This window comes from Rattus rattus, chromosome 2 (assembly GCF_011064425.1).
Source record: "Rattus rattus isolate New Zealand chromosome 2, Rrattus_CSIRO_v1, whole genome shotgun sequence".
NCBI lineage: Eukaryota > Metazoa > Chordata > Mammalia > Rodentia > Muridae > Rattus > Rattus rattus.
The window spans coordinates 33,529,466-33,552,480 of NC_046155.1; the positions used below are offsets into that span (position 1 = coordinate 33,529,466).

The following is a 23,015-nucleotide window of genomic DNA, read 5'->3' on the forward strand; positions in this document are numbered from 1 at the left end:
GGAAGAACAACTATGTCAACCAACCAGATGCCCCCTGCCTCCCAAAAGCTCCCAGGGACTGAACCACCAACCAAAGAGTACACATGGAGGGACCCATGGCTCCAGCTGGAAACGTAGCAGAGGATGGACTTCTCAGGCATCAATGGGAAGGGAGCCCCTTGGTCCTGTGGAGGCTCAATGACCCAGAATAAGGGAATGCTAGGCCATTAAGGCAGGTGTGGGTAGGCAGGAGGGGGAGCACCCTCATAGAGGAAGGGGAGAGGGCGGGGATAGGGGATTTGTGGGGGGGGAAACTTGGATGGGGGATAACATTTGAAATGTAAATAAATAAAATAACCAATAAAAATGGGGGAGGGGGAGAAAAGGAAACCTTTTCTGCACGTATTTTCAGTACTTTTCCTGCCCTCATTTGGCTTCTCTTTCTGTGATACAAACCAACTTGGGAAGGAATGGGTTTATTATTTATTTATTTATTTTAATTTATTTATTTTTACAATTTAAAGCCTATTATCAAGGAAATCCAAGGAAAGATTTCAGGGCAGGAACCTAGAGGCCAGGACTGATGACAGAGGCACGCTACTTACTGGCTTGCTTCCCGTGGCTTGCTCAGTCACCTCTCTCGTAGAGACTGGGTTCAACTGTAAAGGGATGACATCATCCATAGGGGTATGGACCCCCACCTAAGAACTTCTAAACACTGAGACAATGTCATTTCCAAAAGAGAAAACTATATCCAGAAGAATTTGTGGCTTTAAGATAAAAATATCAAATGATCAGAGTGTTTCCCAACATACCAAGAAGGGTGCCCTGGGAATGGCCCACATAGTAAATTTGTTCCTGTCCTGTTATATTCACAACAAAGTCAGTGGTAGCCGGAAGATCATATTTTATGTGTTGATCATAACTGTGACACAAATGAACATAGTGTATTAATTGTTCATTAAGAGTTAAAAGTTACGCTTTAAAGTTAAAACAAGAACTTAAGAAGTCTTTCACTTGAGTAATGATGATGCAAAAAGGTTCAATACAGTTTTAAGGAAAAATAAATGTAAATATTTGTGTTCCTTACCTAAAAGCCCAGAATTCTTTAGAATCTGGGTCTAGGTGCACATGTTTCCTGGCATAAGTATTACCTCTGCTGTTCCCCAGCCACACTTCGAAACCAGCATCTGCCAGAAAAAAACCCAGGCTGCTGCTGGGAGGGTTGACCCGCCAAATGGAAGCAGAGAGAGCCCATCCATGCTGCAAATACACTGCAGGCTTTGGAACTAAAAACCAAAGAGAAAAAATCCTTGTTATTTATAATTGTTTTCAAGCATACAAAATAATGGGCTTATTAGAACATTTTATAATTAAGAACTGTAATTTTAGCCTACTTAGGCCTCCATTAACACCTCTTCGATTCCTTATTTCCTTTCTGGGAAATGTTTAATAACATGAATTCGAGTCACTATTATATACTGACATCCACAAAAGAAGTGTTCATGGGTCATTACACTTTTATCTGTAAGCAGATGGTTTTATTTTTTATTGTAAGGCAGTCATTACACCTGTGGGGTCCCATGTTTCCTTCTTTTCCTATCCCTTGAATAAATATGAATTTCCTTATTGGAAGTTTTTTATTTCTAAAATTAATGAATTACATTCTCTTCTAGTAGACTTTAGTCATATGAAAAGTAAAATATATACATATACAAATGCTTTGACATACAAAGATTTATGCATACATTATTTAATATCTAACACCATGATAAAATTCTGAACTTGAACATGACCTTTGTAATCTGGGGTTCTAGATGGAGACATGAGCTGGGTGTTACTATCAGAAATAGCATGAATTCCTCCTTTCTGCAGGGTCAATGTGCTGGGCCTTTCTCATCAGGTTCTGAACTCCCACCCTGTGCAGAAAGATTAATTCACAAAGTAAGTTTTGTTTGTACTAGCTATCATGGCATTCAGTGTGAGTCAGTTGTCATTCAGACCCTCAGCATTGGCTATCTCCATCCCTGAGGCCTGAGGGTCCTTATAATAGTTGATTGACAAGAAAGGTTCTGCATAGAGCGTATTTGACTGAAGAGGTGAATGGTTGCAACGTTTCTTTCCTCATCCAGATCTTACCTAAATTACCAGACTCATTCTTCCCCCGTGGAATTCTGTAAATTGGGACGATGTAGCCATCTTGAGTCACCACCTCATATTCCGCATATATATAACCCCAGTAGGAAATTATCTCACTCTAAACGGAGAAGAGAAAGCACATAGACTTTCACTAGTTAATAAGACAAATTAATTTCATTAATTTGCTCATAGGCACTTTTATAATTTCTTAAAGTACAAATTCTTTATAGAGCAAGGTAGCAAGTCCTATGTAAAGATAACCTTCAGATTGTGACGAGCATAAAATGAAGAGTAAATTAATAGTGACAAAATTGTTGAAACTATGTTTATTAATGCTGAAATTAACTTACAACATTCATATTGGCTTCAGAATTCCTGGGTCTTGGTTTGAATAAACAAAATATGCCTCCAAATATATGGATAAGGTACATTCTCAGTAGCCGCCCCATGTTAAACCTGCTGGGAAATAGTTGTTAGCAAGATATACTATATGCCTGAGTGTGAACTCTAATTATGAGATGCACATGATGCTTGCCAATCACCTCCCTTACAGTTGGTTATACCTTCTAAACAGCTCTTAGAAGTAACTTTATACATCTCAAACGTCAGATTAGATGGAATTAAACATAAAAGCCACCCATTTTTACTCTTGCCCTTCATGAAAATTTAAACAGATACAGGCCATTGTGCTCAGTGCAAACACTGAAGTGACTAGCTATGACTAGATTAGTCCTGTCTTCATCCAGAACAAAGTCAAAGCCTTTTACAACTTAACAACAGAATAAAGGTAAGTGTAACAATAAACAATAAAGGGAAAACAGTGCAAGGTTAGGGAGAAAGGCAGAGTAACCATGAAGCCTGTACTTGCAGGAACTAAGAACTTGGATTTGTCATTCCCGTCTTGCTGGTATTCTGGTCTCTCTGACCTCACCACAGACATCACACTGATAGTTTTAGAATGTACAAAAATACACACGATTTTAGAAGGACAAATATTGATAACAAAAGAGTACATTGTTTTCAATCTCTTCTGGGTACTTTCTACAGAGAATCTTATTGAAGTATCACTCTGTGCACAGTATGGTAAAGTAACACATTCAAAAAGTTTAAATGATTGACTCCACCATCGAAAGAGAGCCCAGAGACAGCACACTCGGTATAGCCTGCTTTTCTTCCCTGAAACAAATACAGTTTAGCATAGTCTCTTCTGTTTTGTTCTTTTTAAGTTCCTTAATATTGAGGCCATCAAGAAAGGAAGAAGAAAGACATGTTAATAAAATAAAATATATATTTCTATTTTTTGATCCCATAGAGTTAAGGTAGTAAATTTCAATTGAGTGTCTTTAAGGTAGACATTTCACTTATGAATGCATTCATAGTGAATTGAAATCGGTCAGGCTTAAAATCCCAGAGCACATACTCACTGCCACCAAACGTGAAGCCTTTAGGTTTCCTAGAGCAGAAAGGGAATTACAATTCTCTTTTTCCTTAGTGGTCCAATAAATATTTGCATGAATGTGATTTTTGGATGACCTTTCCTTAAAATGTGTTAGCTGCTACTTTTGCAGTTAACTCAGGTAATTATCAAATATGAAATCAAATATTACATAAGCCTGGAAGATGGTCATGGTTCTGACACATCCTCAAAGCCTCAGGGACTCCGTGACAGGCCACTTGATAAAACCCTTCTTCCTCATATCCTGCTTCCATGAATGGTCCTCATTGTAACTACCATGAATGCTCTCTTTCTTCTTTTCATGGGAGAATCATAACTGATGAAGATGGATCTTTGTTGCAACCAGAAATATGATACTCTGTTGTATTTAGAAATATTTAGCCTGAGCAATTTTAATCTAATTTAATCAAAAGCTGTTGAGGTTTGTCATAGATACAGTTATAAAATAATGCTTAAAAGTTTTTGTAAACTTGAACAAAGTCAAATGCTTAGGCATTTTTTTCTATGACTTGACTAAATGCAAAATGCTCTTAAAATCTGGGAACCAACTTCAAAATATATGAATGGCAAAGTATTATAGCCAACATGCATGAAGACACCCATGAATTCATTAGTTATAAACAGAACTTGAAGAATAAACTAAGAACCAGCTTATCAAAGTCGCATGGAAAATGCCAACAATTGCATTTTTATTTTTAATATAAACTGACATAACTTCTTATTTTATGTCATAATGGCACCATCCACTAAAAATAAGATAGAAAAAGTTTTCCTAAGATATTTCCACCCTTGTATTCCTAGAAAGTAATACACACACACACACACACACACACACACACACACACACACACACACGTGCATGTGACAGGAAATATGTGTTCTTCTTTGGATATGGTCTGTGTCCTGGGGGTCCATAGTGCAGAAAATTTCGTCTCTTGAGTTTCGGTGAAAATTTTGTGGAACTTATAAACCCTAGGGGAAAATCATTACAAGGGGGTACCAACATTGTACCAATTAATTCTGAAAAAGTAGAAAGAATCAAGTCTGATTGGTATTTTTTCCACATGAATGCTTGTTATTTAAAATAATGATGTTAAAGACTAGCCCATACTCAACTTTTGATTCCTGGTTCATCATGAGAAATCTTCTACATAAATATCTACTTTTTTGTGACATGTGGCGTAGTGTGCTGACACTCATGGCAATATGCTGGGGACATTGAAAAGTAATGCCTAGGATGTGGTTGACAGTAGAAAATAATGGCTTAGTAAAAATGAAAACTGAGAAAACATGGAATAGACTAGTATGAGAGGACAGAATTCATTCTGTAGACATTACAGTTATAGGAGAATGTTTGTCTACACAGAGGTTGCAACTAAAGATGATTAGAACCATGGTTTCAGACAAGGAAATAGATTTGTCCTGGGTTTTTGGTATGAGATATTTTAAAGACTTGAAGAAAGGACAAATGGAGAACAAAAACTCTGTAACTGAACCACAGAAAAAGAGGCACAAGAGATTTTCTTAGCAATTAACTAAAGAAGCAACAAGAAATCACTTTAGTACTATGAGGAGGACTCTCTCAGTAACTTAGTAACTTGCTCAATTGTTTGATTTCAGGTGTGGTGACCTGAGAACTCACTTTTGGACATAGTGGTCAGCAGCTGTATGTAACCTGTGGGGTGAAGGAGGTAGAGACAGAGATGCATGGACGCTTGCTGGTTGGCTATGACACCTACTTAATAAATGTTCAGGTCAATAAAAGACTGTGTCTCAAATAAAAAGCAAAAGGCAGCTCAGACATTCACACCCAAATGCACAAATAGCACATGTGCATATACACACATAGAAACATAAAGAAACCAAAAAAATGTAGCTAATTCTCTCCGTGTGATATGTGTGTATATGTGTGTGTGTGTCTCTCTCTCTCTCTCTCTCTCTCTCTCTCTCTCTCTCTCTCTCTCTCTCTCTCTCTCTCTCTCTCTCTCAGGTTTAGGGTTGGAGCTCTCCCAGTCTGAGCTACCCAAGTACCAGAACTATGTGAGGTACAGGAAATTTTTTTTTTATCAATTTCTACCTTTGGCCAATGTTGCAGGATATACCTACTGAGCAATCTTTTCCAGCACCTGAAATACCTGGTTTTATGCATCTGTGTAACTCGGGCTTTCACTGTTGGACATCTACCTAAGAAAACCAATTTTAAGGAGAAAGGAACTATTTAGGCTCAAGGTGTCGAGGGTTGAGTCTGCCATCTTCTGGCTCCCTTGCTTTTGAACCACAATGAGGTACACATTTACTACTCTGGAACTTTTGTGAGGCTGTGCATGCTAGGCCAATGTTTCTGTACTACATGACATCTGGGCCTCACTCATGTCTTCTTTACTACTTTATACATGAATACATTTTCAGTCCTTGGTCACAAAGATATGAATGGTGACTGATGGTAACAGTATCACTGTTTGATTTAATTTTAAAATAGTAAGGAATGCAGTAAAATAAGTACACAAAATAGTACAGTAGAAAGAGGCAAAACATATTAATGTTTCAACTTTTCTTTTATCAAACATTTTTACAACAGCTGATATTGTAAAATAGCATATATTATGTACTTATGAATCCTGACATAAATCCTCTGTCTTCTGAATATTATTATTTTTCTGTCTTGACTCCTTTCATTCATACACAAAACTTAGTATCAAAATTAATTCTCCTTGGTACCAATTCCCTGTGTCAGGATTTTTTCCCAAGATACTTCCCATTTTCATAATTTTGCAAATATTTTTATATTCGTTTCCTCCAACACATCTTTTCTTGTATTTATTAAATTATATTCAATAAAACAACTACAAATAGATCAAAAATATCTCAGTGACCTTTCCCATGGTATGGATGCAAATTGAAAGTTATTTTTCTACTTTTTAGTTTGTTCAGGAAGATGTTTGTAGCACATGGGAATACTTAACATACTAGTCACTGCTTCAAGCAATTCTGAGAACAAGAAGGAAATCTGAACTCTGAAGATGGTTTTACATTCTACTCATGGATGTTTCCAAAATGCTTACCATTAAAGTAAATCATAGGAAAACTATTTCAGACTGATTTGGTGACTTTGAGCTCAGCATTGTGAGACAACCAATGGCAAAGCCATTACCTTCCTACAATTTTATCACACTAAACAACAGTGTTCCTCAAATAGAGAGTCTAGAACACAGCCACGTATCAAAACTTCCCTCGAACATCAAGTTTTAGTTTTCTAGCCCACTGTAAGTTTCTTGTGTGTTTCCAAATGAATCTGATATTGGGCTAAATGGGACATTTCAAAGCAAGTGTGCTATCCTATCTAGGTTTCCACACTCCAGGCAACACTCCCTGAGCCGTCTTGAAAGCTATTTGTCTCTGAAAATGATATACGATGGCCATGAGGCTATCTTTTTCTATCAAAGGTAAATGAAAGAGCATGGCTTTGCTCTATTTTAAATCTTTGTCACTTTGAGATGATCTGCTTAGGAAGCACATTTTCAATCCTGATGAATCCGTTGCTTCAAAGCAGACCCACAGGAAATTCTAATTACCCAGATAATCTAGGATAGCTTATTTGAAAATACTTGTAGCATGAGGACCTCAGACCTAGCTTTTATTCTATGGACAATACAAAAATAAATCTGAAAGTGTAGAATAGTCGATTTGGGTGGAAGAAAATGGAAGACAATGTGAGTGCGGAAAGATCAGAAGGGGCAGAGGTAAGGAGAATAAGAACGAGGGATAGAGAACTGTGCGTATAAAGTGTCCCGATAAAACTCATTTTTGTATGTGAAACAAAATAAATAGAAACTCATAGAGGAACAGATAATAACGAGCATTTTTGTCATAATGAGGTAATAAGCAACCACAAATATCTGCAGTATGAGTGGATTCTTGTGACTCTGATTCACAGACTTCATCAGGCAGCAACAGTATCCCACGAAGCATACACAACCTTATTCATGTCTAACAGTATCCTGTAGTGATGGGGCTCTTGGCTATGCATCTAAACGGACACTGTGCAATATGCTACCAATGCCTTTGCAAAGACTTCAGCGAGCACCTTGACTGCCCACCTGGTTGTGATTATAATGAAGTGACAAATGGCAATGTTCGAGATAGTCAAGGTGGTGAAAGTTTAACGCATTCTCAAAGGGGACTGAGAAACAGCTTCTCAGCCAATCGGTGTTCTGTAATTCCTCAGTCATCCTGCCCCATTCAGAAACTACTTCGCTGAACCCCACTGACCACAGAACAATTTTATGAACAACAATGATGCTAAATAAATTGAACCACAAACTGTCACCAACATCCTCTGAAAAGAAGCAATGTAAGGTGAACATTCACTTGGTGACACTTTCTAATTACACTTCAGATCCCAATACTAAAACAAAACAAAGATTAACAGCTCCAAAAAGCAACTAAATTGATTAAAAGCATAACATGCTTTCCCTACCATTCTCTTTTGAAAAACAAACATTTTATTTGCTTGTCACATTTCTCTGAAATGTTTCACCCTGACATTAGGAGCAAATTCTATATATACTATATTTTTAGAAAAAAAAATGGCTTTTAAGATGGCTGAATAACTGCAAACTTCTCTGCTGTCCATCACAGAAACTGATCTCGCTTTGGGTCTTTTAGATGAGGTATCCCATGATCCAATGCCTCCTTGAGCGCTTGACAGGACATTCCTGCTCCTAGATTAACACTTGCTCCTAAAATTTCTTAAACTCTTTCACAGAGCTCTGGACACTGGCGAAGCTTTCCTGGAGGAGTAGATGAGCTGCAGTATCTGGGACAACTCAAGAGGAGGCAGATATCACTTCTCAGACTCCATGTACTCTGTTCTTGTATATATTAATAACAACACAAACACAAAGATTCTACCTTCACATGACATGTGAACAGTTAACGTTTTCTCTAGTAATTATTTATAAGGGGTACTGTATTTGTGAGAAATATATATATATATATACTTATAAATATATATATATATATATATAAAGATTACTATATTTTTCTAATAACCATATCCATATTTACGAAAAAGAATCTTAGGAGAAACGTACCCTAGAGAAGCAGTAGAATCCCAAATTTTCCGCACTGCCTACAGATCAGTATACTGCTTATTTGTGTGCGACACTCTTCCTGGTGAGACATGAGCAAATGTCTACTTGGCCCAGATAGGAAACAACGAACTGAAGTACAGATGCCACCACAGTCGAACTTGGTGAACCAATAAGTTATATTGGGGTTATTTATAGAAGCCAAAGCGGCACAGAGTTAGCTACATCACTCAAATCCCACAGCATGGGTGACAGCTCACAAACCGGGACTGCACTGCATAACTTGCAGCAGCTCCACGGTCTTGAGAATATTTTTTTTCTAGAATGTTCATTGGTAGGAGTTTCTTGCAGGCAGCTCAGTTGATCTCTGCCTTTGCCACATGACTCAGTCTGTGTGAAACTATGTCTTAGAGACCCTTATAGCTTATATAATTGAGAAATGAGGAACTTAGTGAATCTTTCCAGTTTTAGGGATTCTTTTGTAGCCTTTGAATTGTTTCCTTTCTGTGCATGGCGCCTCAGTCTCTGTGAGTTTACAAGTACATCCGTCGAGTAGTGTTTAGAAGACCTTGTTCTCTTGGTGTTCTCTATTCGTCCCGGCTCTGAAGTTTCCTGAGCTCTGAGGGGAGGTATTTGAGAGAGACATCTGGACTGAGGGTTCCACGATCTCTCGTCCTCTGCATGTTGTCTGACTGTGGGTCTCTGCATTTGTTCCCTTCTGCTCCAGGAGGAAGATGATGGCTGAGAAAAACACTGGTCTGCTTCCCTGGCAGGCATGACTGTCAGGTTTCCAGGGAATGCTCCAGAAGTTGGCATCTGAAGCAAAGGGATTGTGTTGTGATACTGAAGAAAAAGATCTGTGTGATCTGCTGGAGATGGGTAGAGAGAGAAAGGAGAGGCTGCCTCAGGTTGTCTGCTATAGACATGGAATGAGGCTGGATGACTAGACTTGGAGAAAGGAGGTAGGGTGAAGGGCTGAAGTTTGCCTAGTTTCTTTGTCTCTGACTCTTACATTTGTATACCCATCTGCCATAATGTTTCCTGAGCCTTGAAGTATGTGGTGTAGAAGTTGGCCTCTTCTGTCTCCAATGTGTGGCTAGTAAAAGTCTTAATGGTATTTCTTTCTGCTCCAAAAGACAAGTAGAATCATAACAATCTGGAAGTAGAAAACCATGTAAACAGACACTAACAATAGTCCCCATGCCGTCTTAGGGCAGCCTTGACTAACTGTCTTAGCACTGGGCTTTTTAACAGCATCATGGCTTTGAGGAGCATCCATATTTTCACAAGACGTCCTTGTTTATTCTGCAGCATTTACTTGTCCATGTTGTTTCAGATTTTCTTAAGCATTGTGTGGGTGTCAGCTGAGCCTCACCCAACCATAAAACTCCCAGGATTTTCACAGTTGCACTGAATTTGTGTATTCTTTGGAAACTCATTTCCTATCCTTTCTCCTTCAGGTACACTTAGGTCCCATTCAATCATTTGAGTCGCTAAGTCTGTAAAACAGTTGAGGACTATACTCCAGCATTATAAATTATATATAATGAAACTTTTGACAGGGGATGGACCAGACTACAACATAATGTTCTGACACACCATCTTATAAAAAAAATGAGGTTGTAGGCATAACCTTGGTGAACCACTCTCAAAGTCTAACGTGATCAATCTCAGAAAAATGGCAGGTGATCTCAATTAAGAAGATATAGGGGAACATGATAAGGTATTGGGGAGGAGGGTGCAGGACTGAAGTTGTGAGGGCCAGCAGAAAGAATGGAAACAAGAAACCCCAGAAGATAGGAGGTGAGAGACCCTCTAGAATGTACCAGAGAACTGGGAGATGAGAGACACTCAGGACTCAAAGGGGGGAACATTAGATGAAATGCCCAACATTGGGGAGAAGGTACTTATAGAATCCACCTCTTGTAAAAAGACATGGCATCAAGTGGAGGGATGCTGTCATCCCATAGTCAAAAGCTCTGACATAAAACTGTTCCTATAAAAAAGAACTGCAAGGACAAAAATGGAGAAGAGTCTGAGGGAAAGGAGATCCAGTGACTGGCCCAAATTGGGATTCAGCACAAAGGGAGGCTCCAAGGCCTGACACTATTACTGATGTTATGGTGTTCTTACAGACAGGAGCCTAGCATGGCTGACCTCTGAGAGGCCCAACTGAAATAGTCAGATGCAGATATTTACATCCAACCAATGGACAGAAGCCAGGGACCCCTGAGGTTGAATTAGGGAAAAGCTAGAAGAAGCTGAGGAGGAGGGCAACCCCATAGGAAGACCAGCAGACTCAACTAACCTGGACTCGCAAGATCTCTGAGACACTGAGCCACCAACGAGGCAGCATACATGAGCTGTCACATGTATGAGGCCCCCGACACATATACAGTAGAGGACTACCTGGCCTTAGTGAGAGAAGATGCAGCTAACCCTGGAGAGACTTGAGGCCCCAGGGAAAGGAGAGGTCTGGTAGGGTGAGGGTGGGATATGGGCACCTCCTTTTAGAGACAGGCTGGGGGAGGGAGGAGGTATGGGATGAGGACCATCAGTCAGAGGGTGGACTGGAAGGGAGATAAAAACTGGACTATCAAAAATGATTAAAGAATTAAAAAAAAAGAACCAGAAATTAGACAGGCCAGGGACCTAGGGTATAACCAAATGCTGCTGTTCCAAATATATATGTTCTCTCTCTATATATATATATGTTCTCTATATATGTTCTATATATATATGTTCTATATATATATTCCAAATATATATATATAGATATTTATATTGATATATATCAATAAAAGTGAAGATATTAAAGTAAACTATTACAATGTCAAGTTCAGCATATGAAAGATTTTATTTGTCTTAGATTTCATGCAGTTTCCATTGCACTAGGCTTCTAACTTGCCCCCAAAGTCCCCCAAATCTCGGAGTTTCTCCCATTATTTTTTCACCTCCTCCACAGATCCCTCCTGTTCTCAACCCCCTGCCCACAGTCCACTGGAGAAATCTATGTTTTCTTCTCAGAGAGATCCTTGGGTTCCTCTCTTAAGTTCTTCTTGTCACTTAGCCTCTCTGGGTCTGTGGATTGTAGCATGGTTATCCTTTACTTTATAGCTAATAAATATCTACTTATTAGTGGCTTCATACCATATTTGTCTTTCTGAGTCTTACCTCACTCAGGATGACCTTTTCTAGTTTCATCCATTTGCCTGCAAAATTCATGATGTCTTTGTTTTTAATGGAGTAATCCTACATTGTGTAAATGTACCACATATTATTTTTCCATTATTCAGTTGAAGGGCATCTAAGTTGTTTCCAGTTTCTGATTATTGTGAATAACGCTGCAATGAACATAAGAGCATGTGTCCTTATGGTAGGATGGAACATTCTTTGGGTATATGCCCAGGACAGTATAGCTGGTGTAGTGGGTCTTGAGGCAGATTGGATTTTTTTTTTTTTTTTTTTTTTTTTTTTTGAGAAACCACTATATTGGTTCCAAAATGGTAGTGCAAGTTTGTACTCCCACCAGCAATGGAGAAGTGTTCCCTTTGCCAACATGAGCTGTTGCTTGAGATTTTTATCTTAGCCATTCTGATGAATATAAGGTAAAATCTCAAGGTAGATTTGATTTGCATTTACCTGATGGCTAAGGGTACTGAACATTTCTTTAAGTGTTCAGCCATTTTAGATTCCTCTGTTGAGAGCTCTGTTTAGATCTCTACCCCATTTTTAATTGGAATATTTGGTTTGTTGATGTCTAGTTTCTAGACTTCTTTATATAGTTAGGATATTAGTCCTCTGTCAGATGTGGAGTTAGTGAAATTTTTTTCTCATTAAGAGGGCTGCCATTTTGTCATTTTGACAGTGTCCTTTGCCTTACAGAAGCCTTTCAGTTTCAAGACATCCCATTTATTGTTTATCTTAGTGCCTGTGCTATTGGTGTTCTTTTCAGGAAGTTGCCCTCTGTGCCAATGCACTGAAGGCTATTTCTAGTTTCCATTATCTCTTCTATCAGGTTCAATATATCTGGATCTATTTGCATTTGTCTACATGCAGACATCCAGTTTCACCTGCGCCATTTGTTGAAGATGATTTCTTTTTTCCCACTGTATATTTTTGGCTTCTTTGTAAAGAAAAAATCAAGTATTCATAGGTGTGTGGATTTACTTCTGGGTCTTCAATTCAATTCCATTGATTAACATGTCTGGTTCATGACAATACTATGTGGTTTTTATTACTACAGCTTTGTAGTACAGCTTGAAATCAGGGAAGGTAATACATCTATAAGCCATTTTATTATATGGAATTATTTATTTTTTAGCTATCTGTGTTTTTCCCCCATGAAGTTGAGTATTATTCCTTCAAGAAACTCCTATTAATGAGGGACATAGAGCTGGAACTGGCCAAATTCTATATTCAGGCAAAGTCTCAAGTGGAAGGATTGGGACACTAACCCAGCCACAAAACCTTTGACCTACAGTTTGTCTGCCTGTAGAGTATTCTGGGACTGGAGCATATAATCATCATCAGAGAGACCAGAGAAACTCCATCCAGTAAGTAATGTGAGCAGATGCAGAATAGCACAGCCAAATATTAGGCAGAGCTCTGGAGTCCTGTAAAGGAGCTAGAGAAGAATTGGAGGAAGCAGAGGGGTCAGGGACATCACAAAAACATGGTCCATAGAATCTACTAACTGGGACTCATGGGGGCTCACAGAAATCAGGGAGCCTGTAGGGTCTGATCTAGGTCTTCTGCATATATGCTATGGCCGAATAATTTTGGTGTTCTTGTGGGATTCATAAGTAGGAATAGAGGCTGTCTCTGACCCTTTTGCCTGCTTATGGGACTCTATTTCTCCTACTGGGTTGTCTCAACCAGCTTTGACGTGATAGTATATGTCTGGTCTTATTGTAATTATGCCCTATTTAGTTGATGTCCCTGTGTGTCTTAGTCAGGGTTTCTATTCCTGCACAAACATCATGACCAAGAAGCAAGTTGGGGAGGAAAGCGTTTAGTCAGCTTACACTGCCACATTTCTGTTCATCACCAAAGGATGTCAGGACTGGAACTCAAGCAGGGCAGGAAGCAGGAGCTGATGCAGAGGAGGGATGTTTCTTACTGGCTCGCTACCCCTGCCTTGCTCAGCTTGCTCTCTTATGGAACCCAAGACTACCAGCCCTCCTGCCTTGACCACTAGTTGAGAAAATGCCTTACAGCGGGGTCTCATGGAGGCATTTCATCAACTGAGGCTCCTTTCTCTGTGATATCTCCAGCTTGTGGCAAATTGACACACAAAACTAGCCAGTACACTGGGAGAAGGCTGGATCTGTGGGAAAGGGGAGAGGGGAACTTGAGGATATGCCCCAGCCTGTGGGGGGTTCAGCAGAGACCTGGGAGGGGGAGAAAGAATGGGGGACAGGAGGTACAAAGAAGGAGATCAAGTTGATTGCCTGATTAAGCTCTTAAATTTTATTTCTGGGCAGTGGCTTATAAAGACAAGCAAGCAGGAAGGCCACACAGGGGCAGGGCCCAAGACCAATTCACTACCCTCACTGCCCTTCCATTGTTCTTTTGGTTCCTGTGACCCTAAACTGTAAATTGCCGGTGTGCTGACAAGAAGCAGATAACTGGCTAGGCTTCTCAGAGGGTGCATAAGTGGGCTTGACATTCCTGAAACATTCCTTAGGCAGAGGATGTGTAAGGGGGCTTGGCTCCCAACAAGGATAGAGACTAGGAGGAGGAGGGGAGGCAGAGGAAACTCTAGTCAGGATGTAATATTTAAGAGAAAATTTTTCAAAAAATGAAAAATGAGTCTCTCAAGATACCACTTCCTGCTTTAAATTGTTCACTATTGATTTCTCATTGGAAAAATGTGAAACTTCACTGCAAAATTCAGCAACTGCCTATGTAAGGGAAGTTTGCCCTCTGCTTTACTTATGTGACTCCCTTAGCCCTGATAGTATAAGTTGCCTGATGCTCTGAATAAAGCTCGGTATGGCGTGAGATGTTAGTCCTCCTCACTTATTGGCTCCTGTCTCCCAGGTCCCACCATCTGTGGAGTGGTAAACAGCCTACCACTCCAGAACCTCTCCAAATACGGCCAGAGGGCAGAGGCAAAATGTTCAAACAGAATGCAGACACATTCAAATCATAGCAAGGTTATCATGTGAATATAGAAAGTAACCAAGTCCCATTTAATCTGTACCACCTTCTACAAGGTTAGGGTGCTGGCTCATTACTGCTCAGTAAATGGAAATTAAGGACTTTTAGCTCATCTGTGCTCTCAGATCTGCAGCAGCCCCTAACTCTGTTGAAGGAGCAGAAGACACAAGGTACAGAACTCAGCAGTGACGTGTCTCTCTGATTGGGATGTTCTGAGCAAAGAGCACTGGAACTTCTGTCACAGGATAAGGCTTAGTAGCCAGTGACATCAGCTATCTGATTCCTTTCATCAAAGAGTAACAACATGTTCCCTGCAGAAGAACACTATCAACTTTTTGCTATGGACTTTCTTATTTTTCTACCCTGGAGACTTTATTTATGCTTTTAAAGATAAAGATTCAAACAGCCAGTCATTTGTATTCCAACGGATATCTCAAGATACCTTTAACTATTTTGAGGTAGAAAATAGTGTTCAACAGCTGTCCCACTTAAAATAAACTGCAGGTCCATAGAGAGAGAGCATCTCTCCTGCAACACTCGACAGACCCTGTCCCAAGTTGAGGCCAAGTACTTGGCTGCCACCAGTGGTCAACAACAACAACAACAACAACAACAACAACAACAACAACAACAACAACAGCAAAATGGAGCCATTGGGAAATGGTAAGGATAATGGTTTAGGTGATTCAGAAAGTTCATGCTTCTTTCTAGATGGGTGAATGGTGGGGGAGCACCCTCATAGAGGGACAGGGAGGGAGAAAAGGATAGGGGGCTTGTTGAGGGAAAACTGAGAAGGGGAATAACATTTGAAATGTAAATAAATAAAATAATCAATAAAAAATAAATTAATTAAATCCTTAAAAATGCATTCTTAAAGTCAAACACAGGCAGAAAATAAAATGCACTTGGACTTTCATATCAATGTTATAACTTTAATGATTTTTAGATTTCCATAAAATGTGAACTCGAAAGAAGAAAGATGTCTATAGAGAAAAAAATTATATCTCTGAAGACTTATAGCAAAACAGTAAATGAATATGTTCAGTAACATGAATATGTTCTGGGGCTCTGGATATTTATTAACAGTCTGTTGGAACCAAGGATTAGTATACTTGTCAACACAGGAAAATATGCAGCTGTTCAAACAGCTCCTGAACGAGGAGGGATAAATATCCCTGCCGATGATCTTAACTGTAAAATACATATCCAAAGAAACAAATTTCAGGAAAATTCCAAAATAGAACCTGACACAAGGAAAATAGAAAATGGAGATAATACAGAAGCTTTCTAAAAATTCCCCAGGCCTTATGCATTACAGCAAGATGAAATGAGATTCTCTTGGCCTCTTAGATAATATAGAATAATGCTGCCAGTCATGTGATATTTGGGTTGGCCTATTCTATTTTGTTATAAACTCAGCATTGGTGGAGTTCTAATTACACGATACTATTAGTGAAAACAGTGTCTAAGGATATGTAATAAGTACTAAAACAAGGCTATATTTTGTGCAGATATTAACATTTATATAAGACAAAACTAACCTTTGTGTCTCATGCAATGGAATACTGGTTAATGTAATCTAACACAAAGAGCTATTAGAAATACTGAAGTTAAGTTTCCATATGTAATATGTTAAATATTCAGTGAGCTCTACTGTTATTGCTCAACACAGAATACCACAGTGTTCCATGGGGAAGATAGATTTCAAATATAGTGTCATTAGCTATTCATAGTTGGGTAAGTGCTCATTCTTTATTCACCAAAGGAGTTGACTATAAGTCACATCCTTTTAGCAAGAGACAGTGGTTGGGTAGTATAGGTTACAAAGTAAAAAAAGAAAGAAAAAGAAAAGAAAGAAGAGAAACAAGAGCCTAGTAGGGAGAGGGGACAGGGAGGAGAAGGGGAGAACATGATCAGGTAATGGTAGGGAGGGGTGTGGGGGGGAGCAACAGGGCTGAAGCCCTGAGGGCCAGCAGGAAGAATTGAAACAGGCAACCTTGGAAGGTAAGGGGTCGGGAGTGGGGGACTCTCTAGAATGTACTTGAGACCTGGGAGATAAGAGGTGCTCAGAACTCAGAGGGAGGGACCTTGGATGAAGTGCTCTACAGTAGGAAGGGGACACTTGTAGAGTCCACCTTCAGTGGAGGGACAAGACATCAAGCAGAGGGAAGGGGATGCAGTCCCACAGTCGAAAGCTCTGACCCATAATTGTTCCTGTCTGAAGGAACTGCAGGGACAAAAATGGAGAAGAGCATGAGAGAAAAGAGGTCCAGTGACAGGCCCAAATTGGGATCCATCTCAAGGGGAGGCCCCAGGACCTGACACTGTTACTGATGCTGTGGTGTGCTTGCAAACAGGAGCCTAGCATGGCTGACCTCTGAGAGGCCCAACAAGCAGCTGAAAGAGTCAGATGCAGATACCAGCACCCAGCCAATGGACAGAAGCCCTGTGGTTGAATTAGGAAAAAGCTGGAAGAAGCTGAGGAGGAGGGCAACCCCACAGGAAGACCAGCAATCTCAACTGACCTGGACCCACAAGATCTCTCAGACACTGAGCCACCAACCAGGCAGCATACACCAGCTGAGAGGAGGCCCTGGACATATATACGTCAGAGGACTGCCTAATCTGTCCTCAGTGAGAGAAGATACACCTAACCCTGGAGTGGTGTGAGGCCCCAGAGAGTGGGAAGGCCTGGTGGGGTGGGTGTCGGGGGTGGGGACATCCTCTTGAAAAGGGGGTTGGGGGCAGAAAGTATGGTATGGGGAGCAGTCTGGGGGGCAGACTGGGAGGGGGAATGAATTCTGGACTGCCAAAAAGGATTATAGAATAAAAATAAATAAATTTGATTATATATTATATTATATTATATTATATTATATAAATAAACAAGGACTCATGAGGAAAGCACCCTGATATCCATGGTCTCCATGCTCAATGTATTTGAATGGAGAAGAAACAAATAGCCTGTAACGAGGAAATGGTAGGTTTGCCCTTGTGCTGAAATCATAGACAGAAGCAGAAACCTCTCCCTACAGACATATGCAGCTGGAATGGCTAGCCACCCTGAGGGGATTCAAGCGCAGCCTAGATCTTGGTAGGTTTTATTCTTAAAGACAGCTCATAGTATCTTCCAGGTATGTTTGAGTATTCCTGATGGTGTTATGAGTATAGTCATCAGAGTTAGCCAGTTGAACACTGGGCAGCCCAAGGAGAAATTACTAAGAATTATTAAATGAGTGTTTTGTAAAGCTTTATAACTGTTTCCTGTTAACATCCGGTAAAGCTGGTCATTCTTGATAGTTATGTGTTTGGGGAAGATGCTTGAATAATGGTGGTCTAATATTCTGCACAAGTATAGCTCTAATAAAGGAACCTGGACAACATTTTTGAGATGTTAGTATATTACCCTCAGGATGCAGAGGAAGGCGCCCAAGTAGCCCTGACCTGAGAGACACGCCATCTATACCTTTACTTGCCTCGATGAAAGTAACATGCTCATTGGTAAATCACGGATGTGTGGACAACCCTTGCTTGTTGGAGCGCAGACTGTGACTCCATAGTCAAGTAGCAATCACCTGTCAGAACAAATATTTATTTTAGTGCTTGGCAATGGCCATGAGCAAATACTCATCAGTAATGTTCCCGTGGTGCCTCACAGTATGTACTTTATATTGACAGACGGGAGTTTTCTTTGAGGCAAGAGAGAACAAATCCCAACTTGTTTGGTTGCCTTTAATTCTTTTTTCAACTACAAAAAACTCCATCAATGGGAGGGAAATGGCTGCAAGCACAAAGACTTCTTCTGTGTTCTGTGCAACAGGAAACCCAGGTATGCTAGCGAATCCATGTGACTTCTTTAAGTGCAGTAAAAGCCATTCCTCCAGTATCTCTCCATATGGTTTGCACAAGAGCAACAGGCTTCATCTGTGCAATGTTAGGAATCCAGAATTTTCCATCTCACCCAGATCTTGTAAGAATCTGCATTGAGTTAGCTCTCTGGTGGATGGTAGAGGAAAGGAGCCTATGAGAAGGGCTAATCTACATAATCATGTAGAATCCACTGGGGGGGAAATGCTTCCATAAAGAGCACTTGCTTCTGTGATGAATGCATGCATGCCCTCCTCCATGTTTGTGGATTCAGTCAGTACTTCAAGACACTGTCTGAGGAGAAGGTAATAAAAGTAAAAAATGGAGAGGGGGTTCAGATCAGAGAAAACAGGAAGGGAGAAAATTATAATTTGTTTTAAAAGTTCTATGGTGAAATTTCAAAAATTTCACTTAGAAAAACATTAGCTACGTCCTAATAAAAGAAGAGTCTTGTGGCTACTCTGTTTTGATAAGTCACAATGATATCTCTGATCTCCTCTATGACGCTATACTAACCTACAACTGTTTTACTTCCTGATCACGCTTAGAAAGCGGTCATAACAAAACCAGATGAAGGGTCCGTTTCCTCCCTCCTATGGTAGACGCATTACTGCTGAATCTCCTTATCACTTATAAGTGTAGCTCAAGACTCAAGAACTCAACTTTTCATGATCAATATCTACCTATGCTCTTTGTTATATCATATAACATCAGGATGAATTTCATAAAAGGACCCCAGACAATCAATTAAAGTATTGATAATCCTACTAAGTGGTTTTGTGACGTAGTTGCCAAAGGAAAGTATTTCAATAATCGTCATTGCTGAAAAGATTGTTCATGGAACAATGAATCTGTTTTCTACTTTTTACTTAAAAAAATAGCCTATAAAAAGATAAATCAAATGTCACTCAGAGACATAGTGAATTTATACTTCTACAGTACAGGGAGTTTACTCCTTCCAAATTAATATTTTTCTTAGAATTTGAAAATAGTGTTTCACCCTTGAAGTTAAAATTTTAATGTATTTGTTTCCTGTCTAGACATTAAGTCTGAAGTTGAAGACAAGATTTTAGTCTCTTTATTTGTGTTGTCCTGGTAATCATCATGAAATTCTTGAAGGTCATTATTCCCTACAGACAACCATAAGAATTTCCTCTTGTTATTTCCCTTTACTTGGAGCACTTAATAACAGTCATGTGATTATGTCTGCACTTGTGCAGAGAGATTCTTTTCTGCCTCAGAGAGGGGCCTCCCGGTTATCATCAAGATCCCTTATCCATTGTAAAAAATTTGTTTCACAGAAAGCAGACAGGAACTTCAGGGGTCCCTTCAAAACACAAATGGAAGCCACTATGGTCCAGGGTGAACAGTCTTTTGGGCGGAAAGAATGGGAAGTCTGGTGTCACTGAGGGCAGATCTAGAGGTTTTATAATCAGAACTCATTTTCTAGCTATCTGCTTCCTCACTACAAACACAACGGGGCCATACACATGTTCCTTAATTTCAGTATACAACCCCATTTATATTGCAAAGGCAACATTCCAGTTTATACTTCTGTATGGAATCTGAATGCCTATTTGCTGACATTGGTCATAAATTTGTTTTTTTGATGAGCATTTGCTTTTCGTTTAAGCTCAATGCCGTTTTAAACTAAATTCTGGCATGTTTTCATTTAGTGTGTTGATTAAATTTTGTCCCCATGCTTTGAAAATGCTGCCGCTGAGATTTCTTTTTGTAATTAGTTCAGTTGTAGAGCATTTCTCAAAAACTAAAAATAGATCTCCCACGTGGTCCGGCTATACTAAGGTTCTCAAGTCAACCGACTGCAGTTTTTTTTTTTTTTTTTTTTTTTTCCGGAGCTGGGGACCGAACCCAGGGCTTTGCGCTTCCTAGGTAAGCGCTCTACCACTGAGCTAAATCCCCAGCCCCCCGACTGCAGTTTTACATTCACTTTTACTGCAGCACTATTCTCAGGAGCTAAGCTTTAGGCGGATGCTGATATCCAACAACAGAGGAGCTGGTAATGAAAATTCTGTATACATAACGTAATAGAACATTGTTATCGTAAGAACAAAGTTGTATATATTTGCAGTAAAATAGATCTAAGCAGAAATAATCATATTAAATGAGTTATTCAGTCCTCAGATCCAAATACCACGTTTTCTGACATTCCTGGATTTTATATGGTTATGTGTGTTGTGTTAGAAGGCGGCTTGTATCAGGGCAGATCACACCGGACCAGCACAGCTCCAGAAAAGGTTTATTGAGGGGAAGCAGGGAAGAGAAAAGGACAAAGGAGGCAAAGAAGGAGAAGGAGCAAGGGGTTGGGCGTCTCTGCCTTTTTTTTCCGGGCCATGAGGCAATCACACACACCATCGTGCACAGGTGAGAGGGCATGCAGATGAAGGGCAGTGAGGTAGTGCTGGGAATGTCTGGTGGTTTCCACGGCAACCCTTGTAGCCTAGGGGTGACTTCATCGCTGAGTTCTGACCAACCAATAAAGTCAGTTTCCCTACAACGGGAAACTGTGTATGCGTCTGTGACAGGAAACTGGAAGTACAGCTATCCAGGGGGAAAGTGGAGTGGGGGCACTAGCCAGAAGATGAAGATGTGGGAAAAGGACTTTATTTATTCTTACTGAATATTTTATGTATTTACGTTTCCAATGTTATCTCTTTTTCCCCTTCTCCCCTCCCCCTCCCCCCGCCCCTTGCTTCTATGAAGATGCTCCCCCTCCCACCCATCCACTCCCACCTCAACACCCTGGCATTCCCCTACACTGGGGAAATGAGCCTTCACGGGACCAAAGGCTTCTCCTTCTATTGATGCCAGACAATGTTATCCTCTGCTACATATCCAGCTGGAGTCATAGGCCCCTCCACTGAAGATCATATAGGGCTTTTAATTCAGAGGTTATGGCCTGCAGAGAGTGGCTTTCCTGAAGTTCAGTGGTTGGACTATTTATTTACGGTGTGCATCGGTGTTTTGTGAGGGTGTTAGATCCCCTAGGACTGGTGTTCCAGATGGTTATGAGCTGCCAGGTGGGTGTTGGGAATTGAATCCGAGTCCTGAAGTGCAGCCGGTGTTCTTGACCACTGAGCCATCTCTCCAGGCCCCTGAGTGAGACTATTCCCACTCTGTTCAGTCACTTCTATGGGCGAAAGTGAAGAGAGATCACATTTTCAGAGGTGACCTTGTGTTGTCCATTCATACCACCGATATTTATAAAGTTGCTACTATTCCTTTCCTGGGTATCCAGGATGAGACCAGGTACAGTGCCACTGAAGAGAGGCTCGCACTCTGAAGCTCGCAAAGATGCGCATCTTCTGGTGTACTGGACTGGGTGGGGTGTAAGACGATGGTCCGTGTCCATTGTCCTATGGGAGCTTATTCTGTAAGACATGCACCCACAATGAACACTCATCCCCTAAGGATGAAGGTCTGCCCCGCCAACCTACAGTGTGTCTGTCTTATTATTGGGAGAAAAGGCAAGTTCAGAGCAGCTTTGTAAATAAACTTAATCATTACATTTAAGAAAAAATTTAAAAAAACTGATACAAAGAAGAGACAGCTCAGTGATTAACAGTGTGTACTGCTCGGATGACCCCACTTCTATTATGTCATATTTTTAAAAAAATATTTTATTTATTCATAATTCCAGCCATTGAACACCCTCCTGGTCCCCTCTTCCACAATTCTTCATCCCATTCCTTCTCTCCCTTGCCTCCTAGAGAGTGTACTTCACCGTCCACCAGGCATCTCCCTTCCCTGGGGCCTCAAGTCTCTCAAAGGCTAGGTACACCTTCTCCCACTGGTCAGACCAGGCCGTCCTCTGCTGTATTTGTTCTGGGGGCCTTGGACCAGTCTGTGCCTGCTGCCTGGTTGGTGGATCAGTCTCTGGGAGCTCCCATGGATCCCGGGTAGTTGAGGCTGCTGGTCTTCCTACCGGGTCACCCTCCTCTTTAGCTTCTTCAATCCTTTCCCTAATTCAACCATAGGGGACCTTGACTTCAGTCAACAGTTGGGTGAAAGCATCTGCATCTGTCTCTGTCAGCTGCTGGACCGGCTTCTCAGAGGACAGACATGCTAGGCTCCTGTCTGTAAGCACCCTGTAGCATCAGTGATAGTGTCAGGCTTTGGTGCTTCCCCTCATCCCCACCATGCAATTGATTCGAGTTGGACCAGTCACTGGGCCACCATCCCTTCAGTCTCTTCTCCATTTTTGTTCCTGCAATTTTTTTAGATAAGAACAATTCTAGGTCAGAAATTTTGACTGTGGTAACCTGCCTCTCTTATTAAATAAGGCTGTTTGTTTCCAT

General features: G+C 40.5%; 1 protein-coding gene across 1 annotated transcript in view; it reads right to left on the reverse strand.

The window, feature by feature from the left end:
- The window catches only part of LOC116893057 (tear acid lipase-like protein), a 29,786-nt gene extending 7,717 nt beyond the window's left edge, over window positions 1-22,069 (reverse strand). Inside the window, exons 1-4 of the mRNA XM_032895018.1 lie at window positions 21,875-22,069; window positions 2,119-2,236; window positions 1,070-1,268; window positions 795-904 (exon numbers count right to left, since the gene is read on the reverse strand). Of these exons, the coding sequence (XP_032750909.1) occupies window positions 795-904; window positions 1,070-1,268; window positions 2,119-2,236; window positions 21,875-22,069 (622 nt within the window). The remainder of the gene's footprint in view (window positions 1-794; window positions 905-1,069; window positions 1,269-2,118; window positions 2,237-21,874) is intronic.
- Window positions 22,070-23,015: the final 946 nt, after the last annotated feature.